The 22992-nt window shown below is 40.2% G+C and overlaps 1 protein-coding gene across 2 annotated transcripts; it reads left to right on the forward strand.

The window, feature by feature from the left end:
* Window positions 1-340: 340 nt before the first annotated feature.
* Window positions 341-21590, forward strand: DBX2 (developing brain homeobox 2). 2 transcript variants are annotated; one of them, XM_017829153.1, is made up of 4 exons: window positions 341-742; window positions 12737-12832; window positions 17697-17884; window positions 20247-21590. In XM_017829153.1, the coding sequence occupies exons 1-4, from the start codon at window positions 406-408 to the stop codon at window positions 20565-20567; spliced, it is 942 nt and encodes a 313-aa protein (XP_017684642.1). In that variant the 5' UTR covers window positions 341-405; the 3' UTR covers window positions 20568-21590. The 2 variants fall into 2 exon arrangements, with proteins under 2 accessions (XP_017684642.1, XP_017684643.1); XM_017829154.1 differs by having other exon boundaries at window positions 353-742; window positions 20265-21590.
* Window positions 21591-22992: the final 1402 nt, after the last annotated feature.

Consider the following 22992-nt stretch of genomic DNA (forward strand, 5'->3'; position numbering starts at 1 on the left):
CCTCCCGTCCCTTCCACACAGGTGCAGCCCCTGGCCGGGAGGCGCCGCTCCGCCGCCATGTCGGGCCGGGCACCGCGGGACAGCCACCTCAGCTTCCCGCCCTACCCCCCTTCCCCGGGGGGCTGCTGGGCAAGGCAGCATTGTTGGCCGCGTCCATCACTCCTCGTCCCCGGCTGACATAATGAATGCGCTTGGACACACCTTCCAGCCCGGCGCAGAGGCGCCGCGTCTCCACGGACAGCCCCGCCGAGCTCTCCGCTCCGCTCCCCGCAGCCCTCGGGGAGGCGTCCCGCCAGCCCGCCCGGCCCCGGAGCCCGGCGCCCCGTCCCAGCCCAGTGAGGGGCCGCGGCGGCCGGGCCGGGCTGGGCCGGGCCGGGCAGGGCGAAGGGGGTAGAAGCCTTCGCTATGCTGCCCAGCGCCCTGTACTGGGACCTGGTGGGCTCCTCTGCTCTCCTCAACCTGCCGGCGACGCCGGGCTTCGGCAACCTGGGCAAAAGTTTTCTCATCGAGAACTTGCTGCGGGCCGGGGCGCCGCCGAGCCCTGCCCAGCTCCGTCCCCTCCCCGCCAGCCCCGTTCCCCTCAAGCTGTGCCCCGCGGCGGAACAAATCAGTCCCTCAGGGGCTCCCTTCCCGACAAGATGGGCTTTCCAAGTGCTTAACCCCTCCGGGGCGGACGGCAGCCGCCCGCCAGCGCGGGCCCCGGCGGCGGAGAGAGGTGGCGTCTTCCTGCCGGCAGCCACAGGTGAGCGCCAGCCCCTTCCCGCGTCCCGCCGCCGGCGAGAGGCACAGAGGGGCTTCCCGAGGGCTCGGCCAGGACGGTCCTAGGAGCCGAGCCCCGCTGGGTGCCGTGCCGCCGGGGCGCCCTCCCTGCGGCGAGAGCTGCCTCGGAGCTCAGGCCGGGGATCTCGCCCTGCCGCCGGCGGCGGGACGCCGAGGAGCGGGCGGGGGCCAGGGATGCGGGCGGCCGGGCGGCGGCTTTCGAGTGCGGCCGGGCGGGCGGCGCACCTGCGGGTGCAGGCGTGCTCCGCAGAGACCTGCGATGGCAGCGTCGGGTGCTGCTAAACGCCCTTAATCGCAGTTTTTCAGGTCTCATCCCGCAGCCTCAAGGGGTGGTAAAAGCTTCGCCGCCAACAGGCGCGCCGGGAAGGTCTCAAATCCCAAGTTTTGGGAGAAAGTTGAGCGGTCCCGTCCCCCCCGGATGGCGATAGCTGGGGAGGCGACAGCCCACTCGGCAAGTGCCCTGTGTCTGGGGGACAGCAGGGCGTGAAGGACCATGCTCGTCCAGCCAAAATGAAAATGAATCCAAGCAGAGCAGGCAGTTTTCCGGAACTTTTGGCGAGAAACAAAAAAAAAAAAAAAAAAAAAAAAAAAAAAAAAAAAAAAAAAAAAAAAAAAGACTTTAAGCGGTGTGAAAGGTCCGTCATGAGCCCTTCGGCCCGGTTTCACACTGAGAGCCAGCGCTTTGCCGGGCGATGGGACCAGCTCCCCGCCGCCGGGGGCCCGCAGGAACCGCTGTCATTGAACTGGAAACAAATAGGTTTACAAAACACGTTTTGTTTCTTGAACGTGCCAGTTTCCGTACAAATACATTTTGTCTGGGCATGAGTAACGTTATAAAGTATTTTAAAAAATGCGCACTTCTGTCAGTCATGGAACCGATTGAAGTTGTATTCAAACTTAATTCATGAAATTAGATATTAGATTCGCCATCTATATTGTATTTTGCCTTTCTGTTATAATATATCGATTTATTCCAATCTTGTGTGGTATTTTTAAAATTTTTATTTATGATCATGCAATTTTAAATGTACTTAAAATGAAAATCAGACAAGAAGAATCGGGTTTACTGAATTAAGTCTTTAAGGTGTGAAACCAAAAGGCTTCTTTTGGAAGCAGAAGTAAGAGTTGTTTTCTTCTCAAAGGTAATTTTACCTCAATTAAATCCTACAAACTCTTCTGCAAGCAGTTTTTGATCCTTTAGCATGATGTACTTTAAAGGTAGACAGGAGAGAGTCGAAGTGTATATTAACATTTCTGAATGTTTCAGACCTCAGGTGCCAGTAAGTGTTATCTTAAGCATATCAGTTATTTAAACATGTTTGCTTTAACCAACTATAGGCCAGGCTAGGAAACAGGACAAGTATCATCTTCCTGGAATTAAGTGCATATTCTCCGGTCTCCCCCTGCCTTCCCCTTATCTTCCCCTTGAAAGAAACATTCTAGAGAAAATGCTACATTTATTTGTAAAGGGAGAGATAGCAGATGCCCCAGCACTCTTCATTGCTAAAGGTAAATTTAAAAAAAAAAAAAGAAAAGCTGTAGGTAAGTTATTACAGAAGTTTCTGAATGTCAGGTTTTTCAAATACTTGCATCCAGGATTAGTTCTTTCTTTGATTTGCCTGTAGTGGTACTAAAAGTGTGGCAGGTGCAGACCTAGTGATTTGGAGTCCAATCCTCTGATTCCACAGCTCCCAGTGATTTTGGCAAAAGCACCAGGCTCTTAAATTTGATCAGGGAGAAAGACTAGGTTTCCTCGTGCATTGTGCACAAGTTCTTCTGTGACAGTACACGTGCAACAATGACTTTTTTATTTTTATATTTTAACAGGGATCTGCTGATTCTGATCTGACTTGCATGTCTTAAAGTGATGAGGACCCTTAGGTGTTTGAACTTTCATAAATTCAAATTAGACTGGAACTGCTGAAGCAGAGTTTGTGCTTGCTAGGGATGTCTTCTCTCTAGCGTAGGTGTACACTGGGGAAAGTGCTCAGACCAGACACTTGCATTTCAGAGTAAGGCTGGGCTGACCAGGCTGTGTGTTATATTTCTTGCTTCTGCAGTGATAGGGCAAAAGAGTGTTTTGTCAGAACAAGAATTTTAGCTTTCAGGGACTGGTGAAGATATTTTAACCAAGGAATTCATACTAGGTAGGGAGTTTTAATTTACTGATTTTTGTGACTATTTACTGATTTTTTTTCCCTGTTTTTTTTTTTTTTTTATGAATCAACTCTTTCCTATTTGAAGCCCCCAAATGACGTAGTGTTTTGGAAAATCTTTGTCCAAGTCTTTAATGAGACTATTGGACATGATAAAGTAAATTTTTTTTTTAATCTTTCTGAACTTTCATAAATTTAGGTTATGCAGGGACTAAAAGTCCCCTAATAAACTCTCTTGGCATAACCTAGGGGTTTTAATTAAAAAAAAAAAGGCAATAGAAAGGACAACTGAAAAAATATCAGACTTTTTGGGAACAGTAATTTAAATTACTCGTGTAGTCCCAGATTCTGGTGAGGTCACCAAGAGCTCTCAGAAAGGAAGAAATTTAAAATTACGCCAGGGACTGAACTGAATAAGCTGAACTTTTTTACATGTATCTACAGCACCTACCAAGGAAAGGCATAAAGAAAGCACTCCATTTTAGGATACCATTTAAAACTCCATAGAAGTGCTAAAGAATGTATTCTTTATTCTTTCTGTAAACTGGAAGACTCTTATCCATTGTGGCAAAGGAGACCAGGTGGGATGGCATTCTTGATTTGGGCCATCTGGTCATGGCAATTTTTCCTTTTGTAACTCCTCAACAACAGAGTTGTATCAACAAGTTTCCATTCCCATAATTTACAGGTTTCAGAGGATTTAGCTGGATATTTCAAGTGCCTATCTACATGACTATTTTGAATTCTGCAAAATCAAAATCTGAACAAGTACTCAACACATGTCATGTCTTAGATACATCATCTAATGAGTGCACTTGAAATGACTGTCTTTATGTTGTCTATAAAATATTAAAATCATTACTTTACATGTTTACATATATTTTAAAAATGAAATGTAATCAAATCGTAGGGTTTTTTAAATTAATTTAGTTTATTTTCATTTAAGAGTACAACCATGTTTTATGTGAAACTTAAGAAGCAAAAACAGGAGGAACATTAATGCTCCATGATAAACTCACTTTCTGCAATGGTATTTCAATTTATACCAGCTTGGGATTCCCACAAACTTTTTTGCACCGTGCTTTGAAGTGCCAGTGCTGTCCTCAATTGCTACTTGCTAATTTGGATTTTAGTCCCTGGTACTCCAGTCCTGTTGTTATCTTCTGGATAATTAGAAGACTTGACAGTTTTCTTCAGTGTGTTCTGACATAGAAAAATTGTCCAGAGGCTGCTGAGGTGCTGTCTGTTGTAGCACAGGTGCTGTGAGGTCCACTCCCACATATTTCCTCATTACTTGGTTTCTGCAACTATTGTCTGGCACCAGGGCAGAGTGACCTCCCTGGGAAATGCAAAGTTACTCTGCTACCTGAAATAATTTTTCTGAAAATCTCTGCTCTTCTCATATAATTTGCCCTGGTGGAGGATGACAGTAAGTGGTTTACATTAGTGCTATGCCCATGGATAGGGTCATATGTGGAAAGAATCAGGCTTTTGGGTTTAATTTTGTCATTTTGATAAATTAACAGAGAAAGGAAATTGAAAAATGCAACAAAACAAATAAACATAACAGTGAGATAATTCCATTGTGAAATCTGCTGAAAAATTTAGCTTAGGGGATTTTTGCCTAAGGCATCAGAATACAGTAGAACAGAAGGCAGGACAGTGCATATAACATAGAAGAAATCAATTAGAAACAGTATATAATAAACATAAATTTGATTTATAATAATAAACATCTATACCGTAGATGTAACTTTTCTTTCTGTAACATCTGGGTAATTTACATTTTGATGTATTTATCATCACATTTTGCTAGTGAGACAGGAGAGACTTCTACTGTGTTGAGGAGAAGCTGGAGCAAAAAGAAATGAGGTGGCTTGCCTAAGGTAGTACAGAAAATGGGTAGCATTTCAGGGAGATTAAACCAAGCCTTCTTCTGCAGGCTAACTCTTTGAACCAGCAGTTTTTTCCCTTTCATGTAATGACAGCATTTCTATCCTAATAATAAAAGTTATACCTATATGAATCAATTTTTATTGATTCAAATCTCAATTATTGGCTATTTTTAATAAAATCTCTTATGTTCCTTTATGACAACCAGGAAATAATTAAATTACTGAAGTTAAGTGGTTTTTTTTTCTTTCACTTTGATCCCCTTCTTAGTGAATTAGTGCTTATTAGTTATTGATTTCAAGCCAGGATGTGTCCTCAAGCGACATGTAACACTAACTTTCAGTAATATAAAAGGCAGGAAAGAGACCAGTGTTTTATCTTGGCTCCCTCTAACTTGGGCAGCAAGTTGACTGACAAGTCTTAGGATTTTCTTGTTTTGTTGGTGTTTTCTGAGGATAGAAGGTTTCTTTAGGGTGGGGAGATCTATTTGGCATCTTTTCTTATGCTGTGGTTGTCAGGAGCGCTGAGGCACCTTTATTGTTTTAAAAGTTTGTCTTTGGAGGCAAAGAAGTTTCTGTAAGTATCAGAAATCAGAGACTCTTTTCAGCACTTTTCCTGCTTCCAGTTAACTTTGTGAGCCATTTAATAGAATTGGTTTGGGATGCCCAGCATATCTTAAAAGTGGCTGCAAAATGTCTTTTAAAGGACAAATTGTTGTTCTCATTGTAAGGTTGCCAAAGCTAGACTAGTGCCAGCTACTCTCCAACCCAGCCACTAGTCTGGCAGTCTATGCTCAGCAGGGAGTATGAGCATTGGCTGGATGATGCTCCTTGCTCTGGCAGCTCTTGCCTCTGAAAAAGGAAGGGGATCCTGAGTTCGGTCCTTAGCAAGATTTAATCACTTCCAGAAGATCTCAGAGCTGCACCAGGAAGACAAGTGGAGTTTGTATAAAAGCAATTCACCAAGGGGAAGCCATGGAATCAATCGTGCCTACAGTTAGTGAATTAACTTCTGTAAAATGTGTTTTGTATTGCAGAATGAGCTGGTCTTCTGAAATCTTGTAGTATATTCCTCATGTGTTTAGAAAACATGTGATTGTGATAAGGATTAATCTCATCAGGCAAATTCTCCTCAAGTGGAGATTTCAGGTTTCATTGTACTGTGATTTTTTTGTGTTAACAAATTCCCCTGAATTTTGGAAGGTAAGTTCTCTGCCTCCATTTCCCACTGAAAGTGTTATGCATTCTTATATAAAGTAGCTCTGCAAAATAACTCTTAATCTAATGTTTTAGATGGTGCTTTTGTGGTCAGTCATGACCCATAGCAGGAGGCAGGTATTTTTTTCCAAACAACTGCAGGTATATAAAGCAATTGGAGGCTGTTTCAAATGTCAGGTACATACACCCTGATATTTATAAAGTTAGGCACCTAAATATTTTCAGTAACCTGGGCTGTGTTTCTTGGAGGTGAGTTGACACATTGGAGAAGTGGCCTTTGGTTTGTGCTGAAAAGCTTGTGAAAATTTCTCTTCAAAGGCTGCCTTTTTCTGCAGTTATAGGACGTACTTTTCTTGAGGTATTTTGTATGTATATTGAGGATTTTACCTCCTCCTCTTGAACAATTTGGTGTTGTTTGTTAAAGTCCCTACCCCTGAAATCTTGTGACTATGTGAATATATCTCAAATTTCAACTTTAAGAAGTATTTCCTTTTACAAATAAAATAATAAAAGGGCAAAAACCTGTTTTAAACCTCACGTGTTTAAAAAAACCCAAACAAACACAAAGTAAAAAGAATTCACCATTTGTTATTTTCTCATTCTAACAATGTTTCACTGATTTTGAGACTTCTGTCTGGTTGGAGCTAGCAATACTGCAACAAGTAAAGACTGGTCCAGGTAGGAAATTTTAGCTAATCGGTGCATACCACTGGAATAAACAGTGCATTTTGGTCTATTGTGAGATTTCGAATTAGGGCTGCAACAATGAAAAAACAATGAATTGTCCTCTTGCACCCTAATTTTGCTGTGCTTGAGGAAATAATTTCTAAGCAAATTGTAGTATGTTAAAAATGTAAGAAAATAGTTTTAGTGCATTTATGGCTGAATTTTGTATTTTTTACAGAGTCTTTGTGGCTGTACAGATGATTGTATTTTTTTGACATTACCTATGAAGGATAAAAAGAATGTCATGGTAATTCAGCTGTTTAATGAAAAGTAAATGTCGTGTCTAATCTATAGTCAGTACAGAGAGATACCACCAGAGGACAACACAACTTACCTTCTTGTGTGTCTGTTTTAAGGTAGTGAATTGTTATGTAGAGCTACTTATCTCTTCTCATTGACTGTACAGGAGGCCTAGACAAGGAGCTTAGGCAGTACATTGGACTTTTAGACAGAGAAGTGACAGTGATGCCCCTTTTGACAAGAACTGGTACTTGTAAAGTGCTGGGGCACACTAGTGCATGGGCATATCGGAGAAGGGCAAAGTCAGAAACAAGGCTGGTTGTTTCTGACAGCTTTCCAGATCCCCTTCTTTCTTCTAAATAGCAAGGCTGTGTAGAAAGCCACCGTTACTGCTGACACTGTGAGACCCATAGAGTCTTTGGCAAATGATGGTTTGGTTTGGTTGTTGCTTTGGATTGTAACAGAGGTGAGATTTGACACCAGCCTGAGGCACCTGTGTTTCCTCAGGTGGAGAAAAACATGTACAGCAAATTATGCCCTAATAGTAAGGCATATGAATGATGCCACTGAAAATTGACAGTGATTGACATGGTTTCAGGTAATCCACACCGTGACACAATTGGCCATTACATTTCTGTAGGTTTAAGGAAATTATTATCATGCTGTTAGCACATTTCAAGCCCTTTTGGGGGGCTACTCTGCCAATTTTTGAAAGCCCCACCAAGACGCAGCATAAAAGTGCAAGCTCGATTCTAGCATCTGCCTTTGGGTAGGATTTAGAAATATATATTTGAACTTCAAAACCCTTTCTGTGAATGTTTGCCAGTATTTTAAAACTGATCTGCATATGCTGCCCTGGTCTGCCCTTTTGGCTCGACTTCCTTTGAGCATTCATGCAATTGTGGTTTACAGGAATAAATGGGAACCAAATAGGCAGTGACCTTGGGAGTGCAGGAAAGCCAGCTCTGAGGGGTGCTGCACCACAGGCTCTTGTAGTATTTGCCAGGTCCATGTGGTGATGATTGCCTTTGGTGGGATATGGCAGTGGCTGTTGCACCATTCTCATGGCCAGGGGCTCCCCTTCAGCTGGTTGTAATGCTTTAGGGGGTGCACAACTGCTGCTGGAATATTGCACTCTAAACACAGTAACTGCTAGGGGCAGAGCTGTGACTCATTGTGAGGTCCAGGGCTTGTGGTTCAGTAGTTGAGCTTGTGGCTCAGCTGGACTGCTAAGCTGGCAGAGCCACTGTTGGACTATTTGCAGGAAGCTCTTCATGATGTGAAACTTTTCCTGCAGCTTTGCAAAAGCCTGCTTTAATTATTGCCAAGAATGGATGTAGGTAGGAAATTGCAGTTTATCTGTGCCCACGTTGTGGGCACAAGCCATCCAAGGTTCTCAGATGAAATTTGATAATTTTACTGATAATATTTTTTATATTCCTGCCAAGGCTGGAGCCTGGCATCACTGTGAAAAGCAGCTTGTGTGGACTTAGCAATATTTTGAGAGTTAAAGTGTTCATGCAGCTTGAGGTCTCTGGTCCCATCCTTCCTGTTTCTTGTTAGCTGGCTGTAGGCAGTTTTCTGAATCATTCTTTGGAGGTGTTCCATCTCTCTTCACAGGTAAATACCACATTTTTATCAGTTATCTTTAAAAAAAACCCAGCTGACAAGGAGCGTGTGCAGTGAACGAGCCTGTATGGGTAGTATCAGAAGTTTACCATCAGTTACTTTTCCTCAGTTGCCATTTTCCCTTCACCCCTTCCCCCTTTCTTGATGAGTTATAGGCTACACTATTTTCTGAGTTACTTCGCAACAGTAGAATTAGGGAAAGCAAACAGTGCCTTTAATAATAAGCGATTTTAAATGTTACATATCTGTTTGAACTGAGTTGTACTTAGGAACCTTACTCTCAAAATGGTGGATAGTTGGAAAAAAGACTTCTGATCCCACTGTCAGTATGATTTTTTAGAATGGAAGGGCTTTTGAATATCTTCAGACTGGGCAGTATATTTTAAAATCAGTATCTGAACTGCTCCCTTGAGTTTTAGCAGTAGGTGAACTTGAGGTCCGTTTACTTGTTTAGTATCATTTTACTGTCTGTTTGTAAAATGATTTCTATTCACAAAGCTGAATGTAGTGAGCATTATTACTAAAATTTTGCGTGCAGCAACAGTGTCAAAAGAACTTATCTTTGGTAAGAAAAAATATTTGTTTTATTTTAGATATTTAATCCTTTTGTATTTATGATCCAGTACATTTTGTTTTAAGGTATATTGTACAATTTTCGGAGTGCCAAAAGGCACCTATAGCATACATTGATATTTTGTTTTCATGCATGTGTGATGTTAAAACTGTAAAGACTGACTCTTGTGAAACACTTAGTTCTGCACAATCTCAGTTTTTATGGAATGGAGATGCAAAGCAGAAAAAAACATAAGTATCCTGAATTCAAATTATTAGGTTTTGGCCCCTAGTTCATGTTACTATACATGTTTGGGAGCAACAGCTGCCTTTTGGTTACTGTGTATTTCGTTCTGGCCTAAAAAATACAAAACTAATATGCTGACATTTCAGCAATTTTCAGCCTTATGTGAACAGCAAACAAGGTTTGCTTTAGGTCTCTTGGCCAACAATTATTGGTAGCATTGCCATCAGATACGTGAAGAGAAAAAAAAAGCATAGGCAGTGCTTTGTCCTCAGCTCTGCTAGGTATTGTGTCATTCATAATTCTGAAATGCATATATATAAAATATATAATTTTTCTCTGAACAATTTTAATTCTGTTAATGCAGGTTCATGCAGGTAGTGGAAGCCATTTAATGTGATGAATAGTTTGTGTTGTTTTTATCAAAGATAAAAAATATACTTGGATATGTTAGGTTGAAGCATTAACGTTTTTCTCTACATAGAACTCCCAAGATAGCGTTGAGTATCTCTGTATTGTGTCATTTTTTTTTACTGATGTAACTCTGTATAACCGCTAAACATTGTTTTGAGTGCAACAGCTTCGGTAGACCTGACCTAGGGATGTAGTTTGATATAAGTAATACAGATTTCACTTGTGTATTGGTAGCTGGAGCACATTAAAGAAGTTTATGAACTAGACATACTATACATGTTGGCTATAGACTTAGAGAGACATAATGGCATTGTTAATTCCTCAGGGTCTAGTTTAAATCAGTCTTGAGAAGTGGTCTCAGGAATGTCTTAATTCAGAGTTACATGAAGATATCTCCTGCATCTTATTTCTTAAGCAAATATTCTGCCTTAAAGGGATATGTGCCATGCAGGCAGAAAAGACAGCAGTTGGTTGAAGGAATTAAGTAAAATGCCCAAGAAAGCCAGACTCATGATTTCCGTTGACTTGAGCAGAATTAGTGCCAAAAATCTCTGCTGTTTGCATCATGATGCTTTGCTAGTGCATTGAATCATTGCGAGCAACCAGCAACTTCCATGGAAATATATTGCTTGTTCGGAGTTTGCTTAAGCAAAGTGTCTCAAGTTTTGACCTTGGTCCATCTTCAGACCTTTATGCTAGCAGCTTCCTTGTTGAGAGATTTAGTGAATGGAGGAAACCTGTCCCTTCCTATTCCTGTCTTTATTTGTAGGAGCATGCTATCTATCTGAAGTAATAGCTTGTTCAATTTATCCAAGTGTCTCCTGGATATATCTCATACCATTTTGAGCATGACATTATCAAAACAGAGCAAGGAGATAGACAGAGTTGAGAAGCCACAACAGGGAATATCAAGGACAAGCCAACAGTTCTGCCCAAAATTGTATGGTATGAATAAGGTGCTGGAACAATGATTAAAGGGGATAGGGCATTATGGCAAACAAGGAATATCCAAGACATTTGAAAAGGAAGCAAAGGAATGGAGTATAGCACCTTCCGTATACTAAGTTGTACTTTTAGAAGTGGAGAGCTTTACCTGACTGTAAGGGAAACTTGATAATGGCATGAGGAATGTGTCTTCCAAGGAAGGGAGGGAAAGCTCTTAACTTGGGATTTTGGGAACTGCAGCAGATAAAAGATATTGTCAGTAATGAGTTCTTGTGTCCAGGAGGATAGCTGTTTTTATCTGGCAGGTCTTTATCTTCTGCAGCTCCCGTGCTTCTAGAGTTAGTAGAGTCCTTTCCAGCTTAGACACTACACCCTTGGATACATAAGATAAGTAATATTTGGCTGCACATTCTTGACTATTTTAAGTTTCTAAGGACATGGTTACACATTTGATGGTCTTTTGTGGAAAAGAAGCTTTAGAATACTAATGCCTGATATAATTCATTCATTTTTGTAAATGTTTTGCAAGCATATGTCTCAAAAATAGGCAATTAATTTCTCTTGGAGTATATTTATATTTCATTACAGACAGCAAAGTTTCAATGAAAACCTATACTGACAAAATGCTTATCTATCAGCAATTGCAAGTAAATATTTTAAAAATTGTTTAGCATTAGACTTTTCCAGTAATAGTTTATTGCTCTGGAATAACAGCAAATTGAATGGTCAGAAAACTTATTTCAATGCCCTAATATATACTGGGGAACCTAATTGTGAGTGATCTTTATTTTTAATTCCAGTTGAAAAACCTTTAAAAATTAGCAGCATGGCTTAGACATTTACCTATTTATCTACCTTTCTCCCTGATTATTGATTTCTTGTTTCTTTTACTTGAGTATGCAATAACTTCTTTTTAAAAAAAAAATTAATCAGGTTATTTTTAGAGATCAACTACAGGACTGGGTCTAGAACCACTTATTTTCTCCCTAAACTAAATGAGGAGAGTGATGTAAATGTTTTGATGCTGATCACATTTCGCGAGTGTACAGTTCTAGCAAGCATGATGCATCTTTTTTCAAAAGAAAAAAACACTCCATTTTTCATAGTTGACTAGTACAAGCAGAAAGGTAATTAATCTTAATGGAAAAGCCTATCAGCCTTACGGAAGAAAATTAAAGGATTAGTGGATAATAAAGACCTTTCCAAGATGTGGAAGCACTTTTTAGACATAACAGAGACTTTTGATTCATTGGTTAAAAAAAATGCATAAAAATTTTACCAAGTATTATCTAATTCTGTGGGTTGATTTTGCAATTTTTTATGGTGTGAAACATAGCCTTCTTTAGCATTTGATTTATTTAAATTTAGAGCACTTTTCCAGCAAGACTAAGCTGACCATCAGGCCCTATAGCTTGGGCCTGTAGAACTCAGCTGGTTCATCTTATGGCATTTTATTCATAAAGGTTTCTTATTGAAGATGTTACTGGTTTGAGCACTGTTAACATCATTGGAATACAAACTGATTTTGTTTTCTAGGATGTCATGCTTACTAGAGTTATTTTAAATAACCTTTTCAGATTCATTATACTCATTATTTCAACAACATTATTGAAACAATGTGTTCAATACCAATATTTAGGGAAAAAATCCATAATTACACCAATTAAAGAGGCAAATTTTAAATCTGCAGAGCTTCATTCTTATGATAAATATATTGAGAGTTCTGTGTATTATAGCTAAGCTACACATGTAAAATAAGTTTGCTAAATTAAAGAGCAATTACTTGGTTTATCATTGTTTGCCTTAAAAATATCACCATCTTGAAAAAAGGAAAAAGAATTTGTGGGGCAGGACTTTACACACTGACTTTTTGGAGGACTGTTGTTATGAATATCACCTAAACTCAATGGATAATCAATTAGATCTATCCTTCCTTTCAGCTCTTTCCAAACACGTTTTTCTCCGAGCCCCGCCATTCTACTCAGCATGCTGTGGTGGGTCCTGTCAGCACCCTGCATCCCCCACTGCTTTTCCAAGTAAGTTTTTATGCTTCATCAGTAATGCTTGAGTTATTCTGTAAACCAAAGCAGCAGGATTTAATGTGTTCTGGAAAACTAATTGGTGATGCAATGGCAGCGGCTAATTCCTTCGTAAAATCACAGCAATCCTATTCAGAGGGTTTCCAAAGATTTATCAAACTTAAGTACACTGAGCAATTGTGAGAGGTTTCTAATGGCATTGAGACACTGAGACAGAGCTAACCTAGGAAAGCTCCTTGTTTTCAGTTTGCTAGAAACAGTTCTTTAAAATCAGTAACTCTTCTAAAAATCGGTGTCAATAAACGTTTGCAAATAAGAAAGAGCTGAAGGATCATAAAATGTGTGCTGCATTTTAATGTTTGTTAGGGACAAATTGTGATTCAGGAAGCCCTAGCATTATTTAAATACAAGTAACTCTTTTTGCAGCAGTCAAATGTGTGCATGTTTAATTTGTTTTTCTTTTTTAATCATAATGTAAAAAATTGAAGAAGTAGGTTGGAAAGAATTTTGACCACCATGCAATATCTGTTCAGGATTAAGACCTGGAATGCACTTCCATTTAATCCAAACCCAAATTTAACCTTGATTGGGAAGATTGCCTACCATAGTGTAAGAACAGTCATAATTTTACATATTTATGGCTCAGGAGTACAAACAGAAGGAGCATTTCCTTGTTCTTCAAAACAGCAGCACAAATCGTGTGTCAAATCCAAATGAAAATTGGAGCTTATACGTGCTCTAGCATATACTTTTTTATCACAGTTGCATTCAAACCCTTCCTAAGTACATGCTTTTTATGAATGTTTCAGAAGGGCAGTTGCTAAGTTGAATGATTCTTGACAAGTGAGGCAGCAAATGCTGGCAGTTTAATGAGCTGCAAGTTTCTGAGCACCTCTTTAGGGGGCTGACACTTTCCCACAGAGCGTTTTACATGGCCTCGGCTCTCCCACAATGGCTGACAGCACCATGACCAATCACCACTTTCACTTTACTCATCCACACGCGACCTCACCACAATTTTTCACTGTGCAGATGAACTTTAGGAACCATTTCACATTGAAAAGGCCTGGGCAAGGGTCAGTTGCCCTTTTGTATGGCCATAAAGCAATACTCTATGTGCCAGTCTTTTCTCCTGTCTCACATTCCAAGGGATTTTCTGGACACCATTTAAAGCACTTGACTGAAAAATAAAGCAGTGAATGAAACTGACTTTTATAGACTCATTCTAGCTCATCTTCCCATATAACCCTGTCTACCTGAAAAGGGATTTAGTGGATGAGCTGAGTGTATACAGGGACTTGGTGAATACATAGGCCCATTATCAATTGTGGGGATTGTTTATTAACCAGGACGGATGCACTACTATTTTGGAAGTGACCTATTAATTGTCCATTAAACTAGAATGTATTGAATTCTAATGAAAAAATGGAAACCATGACTAAAGCTTTTACTTGCTCCTTCAAGGTGGTCTCTGACATAAAGGCAAATGAAGATTGTTCCACAGATTAAGAGGACATTTATCACTATATATTAGGATACAAAGGAAAGACTTAAAAAAAACCCCAAAGCAAAGCAAAAATCAAACCAGCAACATAGGAAATAGTTAGTAACAGAGTCATATTTATGTCAGCAGAACACTAAACCTTTTGATGCATGTTCAGAGTGACAAGCTGCAAACTGACATATTTAATTTTGCTGTAATTGTTGAAATATATAAATGACTGCCTGTCCCATTGTAGTGAAAAATCCTTTAATTCACAAAATGAAATTTAGTTTTTGTGTAACAGTTGGATTAGAATATGAGTTATTCTTAAAAAAATTCTCTAGGCTAGGCAGTTTGGGATAAGTTTCAAATTTTTTGACCAAATGGCTGTTTGCTAGTGCTTGTGAGCATCATAATTAAATTCTGTTTAGTTAATCTTTTCATCTAAGTACCTTAGAGTGTGTAGATGCTTCCCTATTAAGTCAGTCTAATACAGGTGTTAAGCTGTACCCTACATACTGCCTGTATGGGAATTAATTGGTGCCTTGGGGCTCCGGCAGGAGGTTGTTTCCTTGCTGATTGACTGTTAACAATCAGCCAGGCAAGACAAATTTTAAGGGGTCACATAATCTGGCATCCTCTGTCCTCGGCTGACAACTCCATTGTGGAATGGAGGCCAGGAGGCAAGGACCAGCCCTGTTATGCCTTTTCCCTTCCTGGTGTCTCTCTTCCTGCAGTGGGGATGAGAGAAGGTGCCAGCTCTTCTGCTGCCAGACTGTACCTTCCGGTAAACCTGAGAATGGCTGACAAATTGGCAGAAACTACTCAGATACTGCCTGGAAAAAGATAACTAAATTCACCAAATTTGAGCAAGAAAGGGAGAAAACATGCTTGAGGAAGAAAAACCCCCAGCTTGCCCCCAGCTTCATGGGCATGATCAGAGCTTGGGGTGGGGGTCTTGAAGGGGCTATGCACTCTTCAGAGAAATATGAACCTGGCTTGCCCTTTGCAGAAACCTCCATTGTGGCATTTTGACATTTGTTCTGCAGATAGTTTTTTTGATTTGGATGAAGTCTTACTGTATCTCACTGAGTAATAAATATCAGGACGTTAACCAGTAGGTTATGATTTTTGTATCTGATCTCAGATATAATTTTGAAAATTGAAATGCATCTGTATAAATTTAGGATTATTTATGATGTAACATTGTAAATCATAATAATTACTTTTTATCACAGGCTGTTACGAGGGACAAATATGAAGACCAGTCCTTGAAGTGTAGAAAAATTCAAGAAAAGCATTGACAGAATGCAATGGTCTCTAAATCAGTAACATATCACAGTGGCAGTGTATTTTAAGGAGTAATCATTCTACACTTGCTCAGCTTCTTTCTCTCCTGGTCACAGCTGGAAGCAGGATGCAGGGGTAGTGTATGTCTTATCAAACCAGTCAAACATGCACCACAAAAGTAGTTAGTCAACTTTGCAATACATACACATATACACTTCAGTTTCTCATCATGATACTACAATATCTTCAGTATATGTGTGTTTGTTTTTCTGTGTGTATTTAAAGACAGGTATATCCATGTGTGGGGCCTCTGGTGGTCTAGTGGTTAGGGTGCAGGACTCTCACCGCTGCGACCCGGGTTTGATTCCCAGCCCCCCGGGCAGATGGAGCTCGTCAGCCCTGTAAGGCAATCCATCTAAGAGAAGGTCACTCTAAACAAACCTACGTCCTGGGGACCTCACTGCCACTGTCCAAGCTTGCTCGGCCCCGGCAGATGAACCTCAGGATTAAAGGGTGGGCTCAGTTCAGCGCACGCTGTGTCTCACCTAAAAAATCCACTGCGCAGGCTCGAAGGGTTAATGACCTTTCCCAAATCTACGCTCGCGAAGACTGGCCATTATATCCATGTGTATATATGTATAATATACAGAAGGTGGAGTGTGACGTAGCCCCAGGGAACAGTTTGTGGAAGCTGCATCTGGATTTAATTAGAATTTTCAAGAGCACTATATCATTTTGACAAATGTATTTAATCTCCCCCCACTCCATTACAGCTGACTAGAATAGACAGACTTTTTCACCAAAAAAATGTGCAGTCTTTTAGAGAATCTGCTTTTCATGGGGAATTTGCCATTGGGTTTGATATGAAAATTATCAGATCCTTGATAGAAATTGAACAGCAACACACCTTTCCATCTGCTGTAACTATAAGCTACGACAGCAGTCTAGGCCCCTGTATATGAGGAGGTGGACAACAGGAGGTCAACTTGCATCTTAAGAGTCTGAATTGCCACTCCTACAGAAAGATTGCAGGTATCAGTGGTTATATAGCCATGGCACAGGTTTATGAGCCAGAGAGAAGCTCTTTCCTGGCCTACTTGTATCTGCCCCAGTTATCACATCCAGTGCCTGGTGATGGGCACTCTTCAACTGGCCTCTGGTCCTGCTCCCTGGGTGAGCATTTGAGGAAGCTGGGAGTGATGAAGGCATACCAAGGCTCACCAGGGACTGCTCCTCATATACCATATGCTTAGAGGGAGCATGGCTTTCGATTTTATTTGGTGTGAGGAATGCAAGAGGTTTATCTGGATTTGGGTTTTCTGTGCTCTTTGTGAGGCCAGTGAAGGGACAATGCAAACACCTCTACTTCTCCACTGCAGCTCTGTCCCCCAGCTTTGAGCTGTTTTCCAGGGTAGGATTCACTCTAGGCATAGGTCAAGGGGATGTGATTGGATTCATTGAAAACTGCCCTCCCTGGACTTGCTATGAGATGTCAAAGGATTAGAATCCAGGCTGAAAGGAGTAAGTCCAAGTACTCCCCAAATCCTCTAATAAAGAAATTGCTGTGGTTTCCAGAATAAGTGAATGACCAGGGATTTTCTGAGAAATTTTTCACTCTGAAAGCCTTTCATTAATTAAAAAAACTAAAGAAAGCCTACTTAGTTTCTTTGAATCAGTATTAGAGACCACTTTTATCTGGTTTTACATTTCACACAAGGATAAAATAAACTCAAAGGAAAACTTATTGCAGTTTACTCAATGATGATGACAGGCAAAGGAAAGTTGAGAAGTTTCTCCCTGACTGTATTTAAATTTTGCAGTAGCATGAGCTCTGTATTAATGTTCCTCTATGAACTCATCTGATTTACTTTGTACCGTGTCAAGGAGAGACTCTTGACTACAGACAACACTTCTAGATCCAAATGAGGATTTGGTCCTTAATGAACATGACTGAAACATTACAACACACTTATAACACCAACAAATCAAAATTGGGACAAGAGTCTGCAAGCATTATAATGAACAGCACTTACGTGTTTCTCTGATATGTGCTAGATATTATAGGAAACTCTCATCTATTTCCACTAGGAGAGGAAAGTGTGCTGCCTCTTCTGACCCAGGAGTCTAACTCCAAGTCCCGCAGAGGCATATTAAGAAGAGCTGTCTTTTCCGAAGACCAGAGGAAAGCTTTGGAGAAAATGTTTCAGAAGCAGAAGTATATTAGTAAAACAGACAGGAAGAAATTGGCCCTTAACCTGGGTCTAAAGGAGTCTCAGGTAAGGAATGATATAATATCTGTGGCTTTCTGTCCTTTTGGGGAAAAATCTTTAAAATGGCTTTGAAGGAGGAAAATTGAACAGCACAGGGGCAGCCCTGAGCTCTTCCATGGTGCAAAGACCTCAGTAAATCAATGGCAGTTTTAACCAGGGAGTGCTTGAACAGTTTCCTGGTTTATTTCCTCTATTTATACATTCAAAAATTGGTTGATCCATTTTAATACAAAGCAGAAGAAACATGACCTCTGCATTTCATTTCTGACTCCTGTTTTCTGTCTGACAGAGCCCCCTTGGGAGCTTTGGGGTAGGGAACTATGCTCCATCCCACTGCTCAACAGGCAGTGATCTAGGCAGAAAACAACAGAGCATAGGGCCCTCCTGAGTGCCCTTTGCACTTGCAGATGAACAGCTAGGGACAATGCAGTCAACAGCACTTGTTCTGAAACCATTCTGCCCCAAGAGACAGGCAACCATCCCTACAGAAAGAAACTTGTCTGCACAAGGAAAGAGATCTTCAGAGCTGAGAGATACTGTAGGAGGAAAAATTTTTTAGGGTGACCTTCTAAAATACTCCCACTTTACTTACCAATTCACATTGCATGAGATTTTTCACATGAGTCTGAGCTGGCTTCCAGTGAGCTGTTCTGACTGAACAGGTACATTAATAGTGGTGCTGAGCAGTAATAGCCCTATCTGGAATCTCAGCCTGATCTAGCTGCAGATAAAAACAAAGGAAAAGTGCTTGAAGGGCACAAAACCTGAAAGAAACTGGAAAAAGTTTGTGAGGGCACGTAACAGCAGAAAATGAACATAGTAGTTGCTGATAGGTGGGATTCTGAAGGTGCTGGAGTAGACACAGCCCTCTAGATTACATTTGAAAGAGTAAGAGCGGGATAGCACACTTTTGTTCCTTTGCGTGCAACAGGAATGAAAATTCTTAAGACATGAATGGCAGAAGTTGTCTGGGGGACAGAAAAGTCTAGGAATGGTGATGGGATCTTTATCTTGGAGGTTTTCAGAAATTGGTAAGGCTCTCATCAATTTGATATAACTTTGCAGTTGGCTCCACTTTGCACAGGAGGTCAGATCTGGTGGTCTGCAGTGATTCCTTGCAACCTGATTGACTCCGTTGCAAGCACTGCAACAATAAACCAAAATAAGCAGAGTGTGGTGTTTCTCAGTGTGATGAACAGAAACATAATCTCTGCAGGAAAACTATTTTAATGGAAATGCTCAATTGCACTCACCAGTGTGCTGCCTAAAATTTTCCCAAAATGTATTCAAATGCCTAATATTACAGTTGTTTCCTTGAGTTTATTTTCTGTGGTCATGTTATTCAAGAGAGCCTGGGGGAATGAAAAATAATGGCATGATATACAGATAACTACTACTACAGGTAAATAATTTAATGATAGTGATAGACCAGATGATATCTGTCTCTTTTTTTCCCCTCTTGAAAAGAACAGCACAGTTGCTATGAACATTACTTCTTCAGTTTTCTGACCAGTTGTGCTGGAGGAACAGTACCTGCCATCTAAGGCGATGATTCTCAAACCTTTGAAAGCATAGCCCCTTTGTCCTCCTGTCAGGTATCTGAGTACTAGACCTAAATGCAAATGTTTAAGGGAAAATAGAACAGGATCTGAATAATTTGACTGATCACCCTCACCTTTATTCTCTTTGTGTAAAACCACTTTCTAGATATATATTCCCCCAAGCTTTCCTCAGCATTTCATAAATGCCTTTGAATGCTTGTGTTAAAGAGTTCCAACTCAAAGTTTTTGTAAAATTGATTTTCTGTCAAAAGCGCACGGATTCTAGGCAACTCCTGGAAAACTGTAGTCATGCAGACAAAATGTCTTTAAATCCTCACTCCTGTGTCCTATGTCACACGCACATTTTGAAGTTATATGGCCAAGCTGGTTTTAGCTATGCTTATAAAAGGGACAATCATACTTCTTACAGCCTCTTTTAAATAGAGGGCTTCACATCGCTAGTAATATGGCTTAGTTTTTTTAATGATGATGTTAATTTTCTCTGGGAATTCTCTTCTGTCTAGAAGTATGTTGCTATAGGAAACTGCTCTAGCCTTAGCCACTGGGCTGTCTATTTTCCAGTCTAAGCCAAATAATCACCTGTTGGAGGTGGTGAAAGTGAAGGAGAATATTTGGCCCAGTTGTAGTAAATAGTGATGAGAAAATCCTCAAATAAAGTCAGTCAGCTAGCTTCACCAGATCTCTACTATAACAACGAATAAGGAAGGAATGTGAAACTAAGAGAATGGAAAGAAAAAACCCCATTTGTTATGGCAAAGTTGTTTAAAGAAAAGAATGATAATAAACTTTCATTGACTTGCAAACAGGTGAAAATTTGGTTTCAGAATCGAAGGATGAAATGGCGAAACTCCAAAGAAAAAGAAGTACTTTCAAACAGGTGCCTCCAGGAAGAAGGTCTTCAGGAGAACTACCTCTCACGGTCTACCATGAATTTTACCTCCCCGTGCCCATCTGTATGGCAAGTGTCTGAGGAGCAGACAAGTCCAAGGTGGAGGGAGAATTCTCCAGGAAATTCTGAAAGACTGACTAGTACACAACCACCTCCAAGAGCAAATTCATCACAGAGCCCACTGTATTTGTATCCTGACCAAGACACTGCAAACAAGGCAGTTACATCATCAGTGTAAGGAAGTAGGGGCAGTTTGTAAATTGAGTGGGAGAGTGCAGCCTTCAAATGAGCAGTCTTCTAAGACTAACAATATTTGAATATTGTAAAGCTAACCAGTTTATGACTTCAAAATTTGCTAAAGTCTAACACCATTAAAATTACAAAAACTAATGACTTAAGAAGTATTCTTCAATACTCAGTCTTTTCTTGTGTTTTTTCCAGTATTGTACTGACCTTAAAAGTGAAATAGGAACTGATGGTAAGTAAAATGAAGTGAAGAGCGTAAAGCTGTGCTCTGATTTATACATCTGCACTGTGTGTGATATTCATTAAAAACACACTGATAATTACTTTTATCTCTGATTGTAGTCAGACCAATTAATTTCTTTTATGCATGAGATAAGAAAAAGCCTGTTTCTTTCAAGCCAGTAAGTGGTTTTGGGTACTTTTTGAAATTCATGAAATAACACAATAGATTCATAGGGATAAATATAAGCATTTTTGACATGTATTCTCCATCTGTCCTCACCTGTGTCACTATTCTATTAGTGTTGAATAGCATGGTCACAGGTCAGCTGATAACCCTGGTAAAGTGTGCAATACTAAAGGGCAACCGACCTACCCTATAAAATATTCCATGTTTAAGTAACATGTAAATGTGTACTGGGAAATTCCATTCACTAACTCCTGTCTTTTCTCCCATGGGTAAACCTTACAGCATTCTTAACTCTGAATTTCAGTGGCTTTTGTCAGGGTGTTAGGGCATTCTGTATTTGGTATTTCAAAACTGTAACAACAGTATGCAGAATTTAGTAGCCAAAATGCACTAAGCAACAGACCCATAACTGGAAAAATTGCCACTACAGCCATCTCAGAGAAGTGCTTATGGAGATGGTGTACCACAGTAGCCCTATTTGTGACTTATTCCTGTTTAAGCTGGTGCCAATAGGGATACATTAGCATATGTCTGTATCAAGGACAGGGCAGTATTCTGTATAATACAAGTAGCCTCGAATAATATTATTAAAGCTACTTAAAATTACTTGCTTGCTTCATCTGATTTAAGGAAATCTGTCTATGAATTTAAGTGCGGTTTTTTTTGTTTTATTTGCAAGGCTATATAGCTCAAGATGGGAGCAGAACACTGTTTTTCTCTATCATACATTTATGGATGCATTTGTTGAGAAGAGAGACTTAAGATTTTATGTTACAGGCAAAATCTTCTGGAGAACATTATGGTTTTATAGGGACTGTTTACTTTCTGGCATTCATATCTTTTATAGGCAAAAGAGATGATTATGACAATATAGTCTGGCTTTTCTCATCATACATGCCATGAATGTTTCTGATTATTCTTGTCTTGAGCTACAAATCTTTTGAACTGTATTGTACATCTTTCAAAAAGCCATACAATTGTTACTTAATGTTTTACCTTTTGATAGATGATCTACCATTCCCCTTGTTACATTGTATATTCCCCAAGTTACATTCCCCTTGTTACATTGTATATTCCCCATGTTACATTCCCCTTATTACATCTGGGAGGTGAAGTTTAGATACATTTGCAGCTAAAAAACTTGAGATTGTATGATGAAGCTTGTATCATAAAATTTTACATGATCAGGTGAGTTTTGTATCTCACCTTGTGCACATCCTGCCTTCTCAGTCACCAACTGCAGTCCTAATCTTGCCTTATGTGTCATTCCTTGCATGGGATTTCCTATGCTTGATTTAAAGAAAAAAAGCAATTACACAAAAATTAAAAAGTTACCTTTTCCTTCAGTTACAAACCTTCATCAGTGTAAGCTGCCTGGATACCTACCCTCAGAAGGCCCTTGAACACATTTGGTATGCCATGTGTTATATGCTGTTCAGTAATGTCAGGAGATTATTCCTATCTTGCAGTTGAAATCCCAGAACCAGCTCAGATTCTGCCTAAAGCCTTTTGGGGAACAGACAGATTGTGTACACATGGGGATGAATTTACTGTCCAATTGTCTTGTTGAAGTCATAGTCCTGCTGAAGGACCAGCAAAAGTTGGTGGCCCAGATACTTGTGAAATGGGATTGCAGATATCTCCAAATTACTCTCGAATGATCAAGCAGTGGTACATGTGTCTGTGTATTCGTCAGTGCTTCCCATTTGGGAGGAAATCAGTGTATGGTGGGGGTGATTGGGGTTTTTCCATCTCACCTTTAATGGAAAGGGAGTCTTCACAGCTGCTCATATTCTTTTACTGCAGGTCAGTCAAGCATTAGTGTTAGAAGCAACACTTTTGGACAGGGGAGATGCAATTCAGAGTGCTCTCTGGGAAATTCTTTCAGTTGATGGTGTTATAAGCACAAAATATGAACTGCTGTCAAAACTGTGGGCTGATGTGCTGAACAGAATACATGTGAAAGATGTCTCACTGAGGCAAAGATCAACCAAGGCTTACACAGAAT

This window comes from Lepidothrix coronata, unplaced genomic scaffold (assembly GCF_001604755.1).
Source record: "Lepidothrix coronata isolate B3197 unplaced genomic scaffold, Lepidothrix_coronata-1.0 Scaffold159, whole genome shotgun sequence".
NCBI classification, from domain to species: domain Eukaryota; kingdom Metazoa; phylum Chordata; class Aves; order Passeriformes; family Pipridae; genus Lepidothrix; species Lepidothrix coronata.